This window comes from Sorex fumeus, unplaced genomic scaffold (genome assembly GCF_029834395.1).
Source record: "Sorex fumeus unplaced genomic scaffold, SorFum_2.1 ptg000042l, whole genome shotgun sequence".
NCBI classification, from domain to species: Eukaryota; Metazoa; Chordata; class Mammalia; order Eulipotyphla; family Soricidae; genus Sorex; species Sorex fumeus.
In genome coordinates, this window is record NW_026606099.1 from 2,633,559 (window position 1) to 2,646,975 (window position 13,417).

Genomic DNA, 13,417 nt, shown 5'->3' on the forward strand with positions numbered 1-13,417 from the left:
TCCATCTGAGCAGAGTTTTTTTTTATTTTTTAATATTTTTCCCCACTTTTTATTGATTCACCGTGAGATACAATTACAAAGCTTTCATGTTTGAGTTTTGGTCATACAATCATCAAACACCCACTCCTTCACCGCTGCATATTTTCCACCACCAAAACTCCCAGTATTCCCCCCCCCCCATTCCATCCCTATCCCTGCCTGTGTGGCAGACAATTTCCCCCATACTCTCTCTCTCTCTACTTTGGTTACATTCTATATTTTGACACCAGTCCCACCATCACTCAAACCTGCCAAAAAGGCAATGATAGAAAATTTGTTTTGTATTGCTTGTTATGAGTAGAATATAATGTCATGCAACTGCAAGAGTATCCGCACACTGTAGGGATTCTAAAACTTTAATAACTAGGGTCTGGAGAGATCTCTGCAGTGAGCTGCTTGGTTCTGAGATTCATGTATGTGTCTCTGGATCATGGCCAAGTAGGGGTTTAAGAAGCTGGTGACAGTTTGTGGGCGTCATCTCAGAGTCCCATCGGGGCGGTGGGAAGGAAAAGAGCTGGCTCCTCCCCTGTCCCATGAGGCCTGGCATTTGCCTCCACTGATGCCATGTATCTGGGCCTTTCATTGACTTCTAGAAGACGGCGGCCACCGGATTCCTAGGAGGCAGGCAGAGGGACAGCACCTGCTCCTGTCTGGAGTGGCCCAGCGAAAGTGGTTTATTGCAAAGTTCATAGCTTCTCTGCAGTGAGCTTCTAAGTTCTGAAATTCATGTAAAAGATTTTTATTGGGAACCTTCTCGCCCCACTGAGGCAGAGAGTTGCCCCCAACAAGCGGCTTTCTGGCACAGCCATGGCCCCAGAAGCACACAGACCTAATACAGAGCCCAGCAGCTTTTGGCAAAAATATGAATGGACTATGCATTGAACTACAGCACCGTGCCTCCCCGGGAGGCTAAAGGGTGTCTGTCTCTTCTGCCTTTGTCCCCCCGCCCCACCCTGACAGCATGGTGGCCACTGCCTCAGAGCTTATCGGGCAGCCAGGCATGAGCCAGCAGTGACAGGGCAACTGCAGCCTCATAGGATGGGGGGCAGAACCAGCACATACTTCCTGCCCTGCAGAGGCCAAGAGTTGTCGTCCATGAGCAGCTCTCCGGCATGGCCATGGCCCCACAGGCACACAAACTATGTGGCTTTTGGAAGAAATACCTCCTGACTTAATTAATAAAATATCAGAAATTGGGGCTGGAGCAATAGCACAGCGGGTAGGGCGTTCGCCTTACAAGCGGCCAACATGGCCGACCCGAGTTCGATTCCTCCGCCCCTCTCGGAGAACCCGGCAAGCTACCGAGAGTATTCGATATGCCAAACACAGTAACAACAAAGTCTCCAATGGAGACGTTACTGGGCCCACTCGAGCAAATCGACGATCAACAGGCGGGCCTTTACCTTTACCTTTACCAAAATTGTGCGGCCACGATAGTGGCATCATATGGTCTTCATAACCAGCAATAGAAAACAAATTATTTCACAATACCTTTTCAGCAGGTCTGATTGTTGGGGGGAAATTCCAAATAATTAATGGTGCATCTTTTATCAAAATAATGAGTGTAATCAAAGTAGAGAGAGAGAGAGTTAAGTGGAAATCTTCTGCCTCACAGGCATCGGGAGAGGTGGGATGGGGGGTATATTGGGGTTCTTGGTGGTGGAAAATATGCACTGGTGAAGGGATGGGTGCTTGGTCATTGTATGGCCGAGACTTAAACCTGAAAGCTTAAAAAAAAAAGAGAGAGATTTTTTTATTGCTTTAAGTTCTATGATGTTCAATATTGTTGATGATGGTTCCCTGTGTACATAATTCCAACACCATACCTCTCACCAGTATACCCACTTCCCTCCCCCAAAGACCTCAAAGTTCCTCTATTTCAACCCCCCCTCTCTCCCATGACTCAGTTTGTGGATCAGTTCTCTCATTGTGTTGCCTTTGGTCCTTTGTTCCTACCTTGCTGTGTATCTTTCTCTCAATACCATATTCTGTGTCTATCCCTTTATTTCTGGCTGACTTCACTCTGCATGATAACCTCTGATTTATGTCGTGGAAAATTGCATATTTTGTTCCTCTTAGAGTTGCATAGTATTCTATTATTATTGGGAATTTGGGTTATTTCCATATCTTTGCTATTATATTATGCAAGCAATGAGCATAGGTGTGCATATATCCTTTTGAATGAATTTTCTTGTGTTTTGGGATATGTTCTGGGATGGAACATCAGTTTTCAAGAGGAGAGTATTCCTCATTTATTGCACATGCTGGGGGCTAGGGCATGGTATCCATGTGGGGGGAATCACAGTAAAGGCTGCAGTGCTGCAGGGAAGGGAAGTGGCCATAGTCTGCCCTGAGCAAGACCCAGTGGGTGGTTGACTGTGCAGGACACAGCCAGGCCTGGAGAGGACAGCAGAGTTATCAGGCTCCAGGGAGCCCAATGACAAGCAGCACTGTGTCCCCCGGGAGACAATGGTAAGGCGCTGGAAGTAGATGCCACTGGAGGTTCTCAGTGATTCAAGATGGCCCACGTTGTTGCTGGACAAGTCCAGGACTCCCACAACTGCTGTCCATTCTCTCTAATGATTCACACCCATGTGTCTCTTTGCCCTTGCTCTCCACAAAGCCAGCCTACTTGCCTGGAGAAAACAGGAAAGTAACTGGGGCTGGGGGGTCTCAGGGGAAGGATCTGGTGGCAAACTGGCCTGTTTGAGGATCACAACAATGTTCCTTGAGACAGCTAAGTGGGGTCAGGATTCTTGAGTGACACAGGGGCCCCCAAGTGGAGGAAGCATTCAGAAATGACCCAGTGTATGTGCAAAGTATCCTTATTCCTACCAAACAGCTTTTATGGGAAACAATAGCTTTTCCTTTGCAAGATGCCAAAAAGAACTGACCTTTCTCATGCAGCTTCAGTTCTACTGCTAGAGGAAAGACCATGCTCCACTGTCTCAAAAAAGCACAAGTGCATTTGCACAACCCCTGCATACCCCACCTCGCCTGAGGGCTGGTGTAATTTGACATCTTATCCCACAGGCTCCAAGGTAAAAGACGTAAATGGACAAAGGGTGGGCAGCCTGATCTGATTTTAGAGCCTGTGTTCAAAAAAAAAATTTTTTTCCCTTTTTTTGTCCAAGGGGTGTTGTTTATGAATAGTCACAATCAAAAAGTGTTCCTTCGGCCTTAGCATGGCTTCTTATCTTTCTATAAAGTTTGGCTCCACCAAGGATTGTTGACTTGGTCAGATGCATGGCATTCTAATAGCTCAAGAGGGTTGTGAAAGGTAGAAAATGGGAAGGGAAAACTGTGGATTGATGGAAAGGGAAGGAAGGAGCAGAATGGGGCAGGTAGCAGCATCTCTCCATGAGTTCAGAATAGATCAGTCCATTGGAAGTGGTGCAGGCAGTCACAGAGGCGCCATGGCCCAAGTTCCTTGATGTGACACCCACTCCTGCTGCACGCTGCTTGATTTTGCTGTGAAGAACACCCTGGCACATGCCTTGCCTCTTATTGGTGCCCCACACTGCCTCCGGCAATAGATGATGTTCCCATTCAAGATTAAAGAGTAGAGTCCATCCACCACCATCATCACGACCAACCCAAGAACAGTTGACAGGTGCCACACCAGCATTAGCTGAGTACACACGCATCAGTCAGTGCTGAGGCATGGATGTGAGATGGGCAGTTAGCCCATGGTGTTCTCACCTGGAAGGGTGGCAGACACAGACAGGTTGGCGGAAGATTCCCAGTGATGTGGGCAAGGCTGGATCTGATGGAAGCAATGCACTGAGTGAGCAAAGACAAAATAGCTGCATTTGCACAAGTATTAAAAATATTAGTACTATGAATAGCATAGCGGTAGGGCGTTCGCCTTACAAGCAGCCAACATGGCGACCCGAGTTCGATTCCTCCGCCCCTCTCGGAGAGCCCGGCAAGCTACCGAGAGTATTCGATATGCCAGACACAGTAACAACAAAGTCTCCAATGGAGACGTTACTGGGCCCACTCGAGCAAATCGACGATCAACGGGAGGGCCTTTACCTTTACCTTTACCTTAGTACTATGAATGTGGAGTCACTTCCCCCGTCTGCCAGGCAGGATGGAATATGACTGTTTTCCAGAAACAGTCTTTAAACCCACCATGCCTGCCCTCTCTTCCCTCACTGAGAAGACAGGGCCATACCTGTATGCAGACCTACTGGGTTTGGTATGCTTCTGCCTCTTGCCACTTCTTCACTCATTGATTTAAGAAGTTCTTTTAGCGGGCTCACAGTGGTTGGCTGAGAAGACTTCTACTGTTGGAATGATGTATGCATAAGAATTGTGATAAACAATCCTGGGACCTCAAAAAAATAGTTTTTTAAAAAGAAGCTTTGCCATTGAACAGGGCGATCCACATTCTTCTGCAAATATACCTAGATACAGATACACCTGCAAATATACCTTCCCAGATACAGCTCTCTGCTGGCCACCAGCATTGTCATTCCTTCTAAAAGTCTTGCTCTCTCAGAGCCCTGGCTTGGAGACACTTGTTCTTTGTGAGGGAGCCTGACACAGAGCACAGAGCACCTTCCCAGACTCTCACCACCCAGGCCATTGAGGAGCCTCATCACTGATCAGCAAATGCTATTGTGTTCTTGCTCTGGTCTCAGTAAATCATGAAGCATAAGAAATACTGACAAAGGGGCTGGAGCAATAGCACAGCGCGTAGGGCGTTTGCCTTGCACGCAGCCGACCCAGGTTCAATTCCCAGCATCCCATATGGTCCCCTTGAGTACCGCCAGGAGTGATTCCTGAGTGCATGAACCAGGAGTAATTCCTGTGCATCGCTGGGTGTGACCCCCCCCCAAAAAATAAATATTGACCAAAATCAGTGAATGAATTGCTACCGATCATGCTCAATGCTCAGCATCTCCCCCTTCTCCTTTGGATGGATCATCCAGCAGGTTCTACAGTGGCAGCATCCACAACTCTGAAATGCTAGACATCACAGAGCATACTCACTCTCACTTCCTGGAAGGAGTCCAAAACGTTGCTAGTGTCTGTCTACAGATTGACAGACTGTTGCCTCGTTGCTTCATTCAGTCATCCCTGGGTACAGCAGGTCGAGGCTTTCTCTGTGGAAACTGAGTACACCTTCCCTACTTGCTGAAAAGGTCAAGGCCTTGTTGGTTGATCCATCTGCCCTTGTGACTACTGCCCCTTTGGCTGCAGCCACCACTGCTATTCCTGCTGCTCAGCCCCAGCCAAGGAAGAGTCAGAGCACTGGAATGAAGATATGGGATTTGGTCTCTGACTAATCACCAAAAAGCAACAAAAATAAGCCAGCTTCCTTAGCAAAACAAAAATAAAGTCTTCTTTTTTAAAAAGTTTGTTTGTTTGTTTGGCTAGAACAATAGTGCAGTAGGCAGAGAGCTTCCCTGCATGTAGCCAACCTGGGTTTGATCTCCCTACATTGCATATGGTTCCCCAAGCTTCTCCAGGAATAATTCCTGAGCACCGCCAGTTGTAGTCCAAAAGTAAATAAAAATGATAGAGATGCAAGTCCCACTTCCAGCAGTCATTGGGGCCACACAGGTAGGGAGGAGAGACCATGGCGTTGCTAGGTGATGTTTGCAGTGTGGAAGGCACGAGACTATGCAGAGTGAAGCTGGAAGTGATGGGTGTAGGGTGGAGTGAGCCGCTGGGAGCAGCCACAGGACTCATGGGGGTGAGATCCAGGATGGGAGTTGCTTTTCTGGGACCACTTATTTGTCTTTTCTGCTTCCTGTTATTCCCTGGGACCCTCTGCCTTCTGGCAGCTATCGCTTGAATCCAGGTCTTATTTGTTGCTTATATACTCACAAGGTGTTACTGTCTTCTCAGGCAGAGAAGTGAGTTTGGGAGGTGAGTTCTGGGGCCCAGACATCACTGGTGCCCCTCAGTGAACTGAGTGCTCTGTCCCGTCTCCCCTCAGGCCCTGGATGGAGATTTCTCTGAAGACAACCGCAACAAGTGTCGTCTGGCCACGGCTCCCTTGATTGATGCAGTGGACAACCTGACAGCATTTGCCTCCAATCCTGAATTCGTCAGCATTCCTGCCCAGATCAGCTCTGAGGTAGGATCTTTGCAGTGAAGGCAGCCCTGGGACCCATGACTGTTTTGTGTGACCCTGAACAAGCACAAATGATGAGAAGCTCGAAAAGCTCTTTCTGTCACTCTGTGAGGTACTGCAATTTGTGGGTGATTGTAACTGGGCAGAGGTGATGAAGTTCAGTATCTGCACATCTCTTTGGACCTGACACTTTAGTTTTATTTGTTAACAACAAACAGCCATGTAAAGGTTTGGGTACTCTTGTAGATATCGCACTCAAAAATTACATTTGAAGAATGAACTTGAGCCAAGGCCCCATCTTCAACATGAAGCGGGAACCTTCCTGGTTCTCTGTGTTTCCTTCCAAAGGGCAGAGACAGGAACTTGGCATAAATTAGGCCCTTCCAGTTCCTTCTCTCTGTCTCTGTGTCATGTTCTGATGCCCCTGCTCTTCATTTCAGGGCTCCCAGGCACAAGAACCAATCCTGATCTCAGCCAAGACCATGCTGGAGAGTTCCTCATACCTCATCCGCACAGCTCGCTCCCTAGCCATCAACCCCAAAGACCCACCCACCTGGTCAGTGCTGGCAGGACATTCCCACACTGTGTCTGACTCTATCAAGAGTCTCATCACATCCATCAGGTAAACTTCTTCTCCATAGAGTGCTGAAGGCTAGAATTGGCACAAGGCAAGAGGTAGTATGTGCCTGGCATAACTTTTATGCAACACTGATATGGCAGATTACTATCACCAGCCCTTCCTTTGTCTCATTGGGACCACTGATGGTCCTTACAACCACACAAATTGCTAATGTAAGCACTGAGCATGTGTCTTACCTGAATATGACAATCACGCTGTGAGGTAGGTATTGTGATGGTCTCCATGTTACAAGTGAGAAAACTCAGGCAGAGCAGTTGTGAGTTACTTCCCCAGGGTCACCTCTTGATTGCTAACCCAGTTCTTCTAACTACTGCACTCTCCTGTCTGTACTCAGAAGCTTTAGAGTATGCAACACAACTGCTTTTTTAAAATTAACCAATTATTTTTATTTTTTTAAGTTGTTCACAACAATTTATTACATTCAATATTCCAATACCAATCCTGACACCATTATACCATCTCACCACCATTATTTGAATTTTCCTGCCACCACCCAAACTTGCCCCCAAAGCTTGTACAGAATAAATTATGTTGTATTGCTTGTTATGAATAATCTACTAACGATGATCCAGAAAAGTTTCCTTAAAGAAAAGTGTGTGAAGAGTGTGTATCTCACCCTGGAGATACAAGCCCTTGTTTGTATCTGGAGCCATTAAGCCCTTGTATGAGAGATTACTAACATGTTGTTACTGGTTATCCCTTGTGTGCTAATATGTGTGTGTGTGTGTGTGTGTGTGTGTGTGTGTAAATAGGTTGCCTTCTATGTTACAACCCATCAAATGTGGTGGGCTAGTCTTGGTACATCAGTGGGGTAGAGTATAAGATGTCACATGGCCACAAATGCAGACACACACTCCACGAATTCTAAAATTTTTAATAGGGTGATAAAGCTAGAGTTAAATATTAAATTGGGTGATGACTTTGGGCTGCAGAGACATCTCTGTGGTGTGTTGCTCTCTTTCTCTTTGAGATTTATTTGTGAGTCTCTGGATCATGGCCATTAATGAGCTTATTATACGGTCATGTGGGCATGACCTCCAGGCTCCAGGAGGCAGAGGGAGATGGGGGAGGTCACCCATTCCAGACTCTGTGAGAACCTGGAGATTTCAGTCACAAAACCCGTGTACTTGAGTTTTTCAGCAGATTCATTCTTATGGATGAAGTTCATCCCAAACCTGTGGTGATCGGCCGTGAGCATGATGGGATGTTATGGAGATTTTTGGCTGCAAGGGCTTTGTTGGGGCAGGCAGAGGGACTCACCTGCCCTCCTTCAGAGTACCCCTGATGAGGCTCCTGGTGCGGGGTCCTGAGGCTTCTCTACAGTGTGTTGCTCTCTTTCTCCTCTGAGATTCATTTGTGAGTCACAACTGCTTTTAATAAAGCAAGATTTGATGTTACCTTATCTTGATATTAAGGTGTAAAGAAATACCTAAGGCCTCATAGCCACTCTGGGCATCTCTGATCTCCCTGGCAATAGAAGGAACCTGGGGAAAAAAAAAAACATCCCAAGCAGAGAGGCCTTTTCTAAAGTTGACAAAAGTTAACACAACACAAAATGTATCCTTTTCCTTAATTATGCTTCATTTTTCAGTTTTCTTTGAAAATCAGGATCATTGTTAACTTTCTTAATGCCTTACAAAGGAAAATCCACTAACTTTTAGCAAAAAGATCAGGCCCTTTTGAATAATATTGCTGGAGATAATGCCTTTAAAACATAGGTCCTGTGCTCCCAGCAGTTGGCATCAATCTCTTTAGTGGCTGATTCATTTACAGCTGCCTGGAATCAGACAAAGATGGGACAGCACTTATTCTCTCCACTAGAAATCAGTAGGTTAGCACATACATTAATTTAAAAATCACAAATACTCTGCCACCGAGAGGCATTGCCAATCAAAGGGCCAGAGATTCACTTCTTAAATAAGGCAGGGCTGACTAAGAGGTAGGTAAAGTCAGTGGTGGGATTCACATGGAGCCCGCCTCTGACTTGCCCTGTGCCTTCCAGGGACAAGGCCCCTGGACAGAGGGAATGCGACTACTCCATTGACGGCATCAACCGATGCATCAGGGACATTGAGCAGGCCTCGCTGGCTGCTGTCAGCCAGAGCTTGGCCACGAGGGATGATATCTCAGTGGAGGTAAGTGGAGCTTTGTGGCTGGCTCAGAAACCTCTTGAGGAGTCTCAGGTTTTAGAGGTTTGGGGCAAAAACATTTTTATGTTAGGATTTCATAACACCAGGACCCAACCTTGGAGGTTTCTGGAAGGGTTAGGGGCTTGTGATCAAATGCTACACATAAAATGGTGGTTTAGTGCAAGAACACATGCACTCCTGGTGTGGAGAGTTGAAACTGGGGGAAGATTAGGATCGTGGAAGGGGGTACAGCTGCACGGACTGCTGTGAGGGTGCATGGACAGCTGTGGGGGGGTGGGTGCATCTCATAGACTGATATAAGGTGCAACTGCATAAACAGCCATGGGGATGCAGCTGCATGGACAGTTAGGGAGAAGCAGCTTTACAGATAACTGTGGGGTACATCTCATGGGCAGCTGTGGGGTGCAGCTCATGGGAAGTTGTAGGGTGCAGCCTCGTGGGCAGTTGAGAGGGAAAAGCAGCTGTGTGGACAGCTGTGGGGGAGCTTGACAGTGCTGTCTTCCTCAGGCCCTACAGGAGCAGCTGACCTCAGTGGTGCAGGAAATCGGGCATCTCATTGACCCCATCGCCACGGCAGCTCGGGGAGAAGCAGCTCAGCTGGGGCATAAGGTACTGTGCACACATGTGTCCTGCTGAGAGTGTGTGCAGTAAGGGTCTGCGATGGGATATTGATTTTATTGTGGTTCCCAAAGACCTGGTGTGCCAGGAATCCTGCCTTGTGTGATGCTAGGCTTCAGCTGCAGACACTAGATTCCAATGCTCCTTCTGGCATCTTCCCCAAAAACCATGGCTTCAAGATCAAGTTTGAAACACAAGCATCAGGGACATGCTTTGCCCTATGGTCAGATTCTTTGGCCCACAAGTCATTTGTCCATTACCCATGACCTTTGCTGAGGGAGCAATCTCCACTTGACACTTTTGCTGTCCTGGCTCTCAGCTGGCTGTCTTGTTCAGGCATGTGTAAAGAGACACCATTCTATGGATTGTCATGGAGTTGGGCTTCACATCAAATTCACCTGATTTATTCTAGGCAACCAGAGCCCCCAGTGGAGGAGCCTAATCATAGAAAGTTCAGCCCCCAGTGTCAAGAGGACTAAAGGACATTTTACCCCTTGGAGCTTCATTTTGCAAAGCCTTCAAGGACAGCTTGTTAGGGAACCTGTGCCTCAGCAGAAAGAGACCAGAAATTGGATTTTTAACAACCTTTGGAGTTACTTCCCGTTTATCAGTGGCACCATCAGCATCCATGTGCATAGCAAAGAGTTCAGGGACCAAAATGGTCTCTGTGGGCATCGAAGCTCGAAAATCAATATACTTTCAAAATTACAGAACAGCTCCAGGGCCTACTAAGTACCCTGCTGGTTCTAAAGAGAGTCTTTGAGTTAGAAAATGGCTCTGTTTTCTCTCTCTGACTTCTCAAGAGCAGCAAATTTCATTTCACAGTTCAGTTTCCTTATTATAAGAATAGGACATGTGGGGAGATGGAACAGCAGGGAAGCACTTGCCATGCATGTGACCGACTAACCCCAGTTCCATGCCAGGCACCCTTATGGTCCCCTGCACCCCACCAGAAGTGACCCCTGAGCATAGAGCCAGGAGTGAGCCCTGAGCACTTCTAAATATAACCAGTCCCCCACCAAAATAACAGGAGAAAAATTTTATTTTATGCAAACAGTGGACCCCAAAACATGAAGTTCAGAGGAGTGAAAGAAGTGGGGATCATATGGACTGTGGTCAGCTACAGGTGGAAGGAGCTACTGGAATAGAGTGGAAGTGAAGCAGGCTTCTCTGCTTCTTCCTGAGAGTCCTAATCCCTGCCAGCCCACTCTCCCCCAACGGGGCTCCGGAGGAGATGCACACGCATGCCTGATACTCGTGTGGCTTTTGTCTCTTCCAAGGTGACCCAGCTGGTGAGCTACTTCGAGCCCTTGATTTTAGCCTCTGTGGGTGTGGCCTCCAAGATCTTAGACCACCAGCAGCAGATGACAGTGTTGGACCAGACCAAGACGCTGGCAGAGTCGGCCCTGCAGATGTTGTACGCAGCCAAGGAAGGGGGAGGAAACCCCAAGGTACAGTGCGGGTACTGAGAGCTCCTGGAGGGCCTCTGGTTGTCAGTATGGGGCGCTGGCCCCACACAGAGCTGGAAAATGAGTCTCTATAGGCTGTCTTGGAATCTTTAAGAGGAAAGTGAGAAGCAGAGCTTAGGAAGGCTGAGTCATAAATCATCCGGTCCCTGGCCCGGGCCTTGGGCATGCAGCCATCCTTCAAGAAGTTACACTAAGTGTGGTTATACCAAGGATAAACCTCACTCCCTGATGGCTTCCTCCCTGCAAAATCTCCCTGTTGGTCTGCAGGGAGAGTTGTTTCCAGTCTTGGCTCCCAGACCCAGAGCAAGATGTGGTTCAGGGCTACACGTGGTCTCTGTGTTATTGCCCTGAATACAGGAGCTTAATCACAGGAAAGTTTCCACCATTTGCAAATGGGGTACTTCACATTTCTTGATTCTAATGTGTCACCCAGCCTCTTCAAATGGCCACGATGAGGCAGTCTGGCATTTTCTCTCTGGTGATGTTTGTGGGGTTGATGTTGTCGGTGAGATCCCAGGGTTCTGAGCTGCAGGGGAGGCCAGAACTCACATGTCATCTGAAACGGTCCCTTCCTAGCAGGCTCGCCTGAGGACAGACTGTCAAGTTTAGTGTCCAACTATATGAAATTTATATTTCACACGTATTTTTAAAACTTTTTTTTGTGTGTTTTATTTATTTTCTCACACATTTTACCTTACACATTTTGTACTGTTGTTTACAAAACTGTTAATGAAACTTTCATGCATGTATCATTCTAGCACCACACCCACTACCAGAGTGCCCTCTTCCCTCACCTGCAGTTCCTCCCATCCACAATCCCCAACCCGGTAAACTCAGGTCTGTAGGCAAACCCTCCAGCTCTGTTGCCTTTGGCCATTTGTTGCTACTATGCTGTGTGTGTTTATATCACACATGGGAGAGAGACTAGTCTGTAACTGCCTCTTTCCTTCTGACTGATTTCACACAGCATGCTGCACTCTAGTTCCATCCACATATGGGCAAATTGCAGGACTTCATATTTTCATGCAACTGCATAATATTCTATTGTGTAAATATACCACAACTTCTTGAGTCATTTGTCTGTAGTTGGACATTTGAGTTGTTTCAATATATTACCTAAAAAGGCTATAATGAACATAGGTATGTGTATATCCTATCAAGTTATTGTTTTTCTCTTTGGGGGCCAGATGCCAAGACATTTTCAAGAAATTTTTATATTGCATTCCACAGACAACATTCCCACCTTCTACCCTCAATAAATGAGGGTAGTTTTCTCACCACATCCTTATCTACCAAAACTGGTTATTTCCAGACATTTTGACATATGCATTCTCAGTTATGAGATGTCATTGTTATTAGATGATATCTCATGCTTATTCCCTTTTCTTCTAATTTGCAAACATAGAAATACTGAAATATCACAGATTTTTCTGTGTTAATTTTGTAGCCTGCTACTTTACTATAATTGTCTCTGAGTGATTGATGGAACTTTTAGGATTGTAAGTATATTATCATTTCATCTGAAAATACTGATAATTGCACTTCTTTTCCAATTTGGATTTCTTTGATTTTCTTTTTCTTGTCTGATTGCTGTGGGAGGACTTCCAAAACTATGTTGATTAAGAGTGGTGACTGTGGATATACTTGCCTTGTGTCTGATCTCAGGAGAAAGGCTTTTAGCTGTTCACCATTGAGCTGTGAGTTTGTATAAGAGGGGATTGCTATCTTAAGGTATGTTCCTTTTATCTTCCCCTTTTGTTTTCTGAGGGTTTTTTTTTTTATCATGAATGGATGTTGTATCTTGCCAAAGACCTTCTTGCATCATATGATAGAATTATGTGATCTTTATCTACCTTTTTTTGGAGTGGTTATTATTATCATTTTAATATAAATTACAATATTAATTACATTTAGTATTCATTAATTCGTGTACATTGAAACATTCTTGAATCCATGAATAAAACCCACTTGATCTTGGTTTAAAATCCTTTTGGTATATTGTTGGGTTCAGTTCTCTAAGATTTTGTTGAAGATCTTTGCATTAAATGTTTTATCAAGGATATTGGTCTGTAATTTTCATTTTTATTAATATCTCTGTCAGTTTTTGTTATTAGGATAATATTGTCTTCATAATAACTGCTTGGAAGAATTCCTGTTTTTTTTAACATTTAGGAAGAGTTTCAAAAGTAAGGGCTTTGTCTTCCATGAAGGTTTAGTAGAACTCACTAGTGAATCCAGGGTATTTGTTCTTGGGGAGGCTTTCAATTACTGTTTAGATTCCCTTACTTGTGATAGATTTGTCTGGGTTTTCTACTTCCTTTTGGTTCATCATTTGTTCAAACTTAGGAGTTTGCACAATCCTAAGAATTCATCCATTTCTTTTAGATTCTCAAGCTTAATAAAATAGAGT

At 45.7% G+C, this 13,417-nt stretch overlaps 1 protein-coding gene across 1 annotated transcript in view; it reads left to right on the forward strand.

The window, feature by feature from the left end:
• Positions 1-13,417, forward strand: part of TLN2 (talin 2) — a 175,290-nt gene that overhangs the window by 110,717 nt on the left and 51,156 nt on the right. The window contains exons 35-39 of the mRNA XM_056120009.1: positions 5,993-6,133; positions 6,571-6,752; positions 8,773-8,905; positions 9,428-9,529; positions 10,819-10,989. Coding sequence (XP_055975984.1) covers positions 5,993-6,133; positions 6,571-6,752; positions 8,773-8,905; positions 9,428-9,529; positions 10,819-10,989 — 729 coding nt within the window. The remainder of the gene's footprint in view (positions 1-5,992; positions 6,134-6,570; positions 6,753-8,772; positions 8,906-9,427; positions 9,530-10,818; positions 10,990-13,417) is intronic.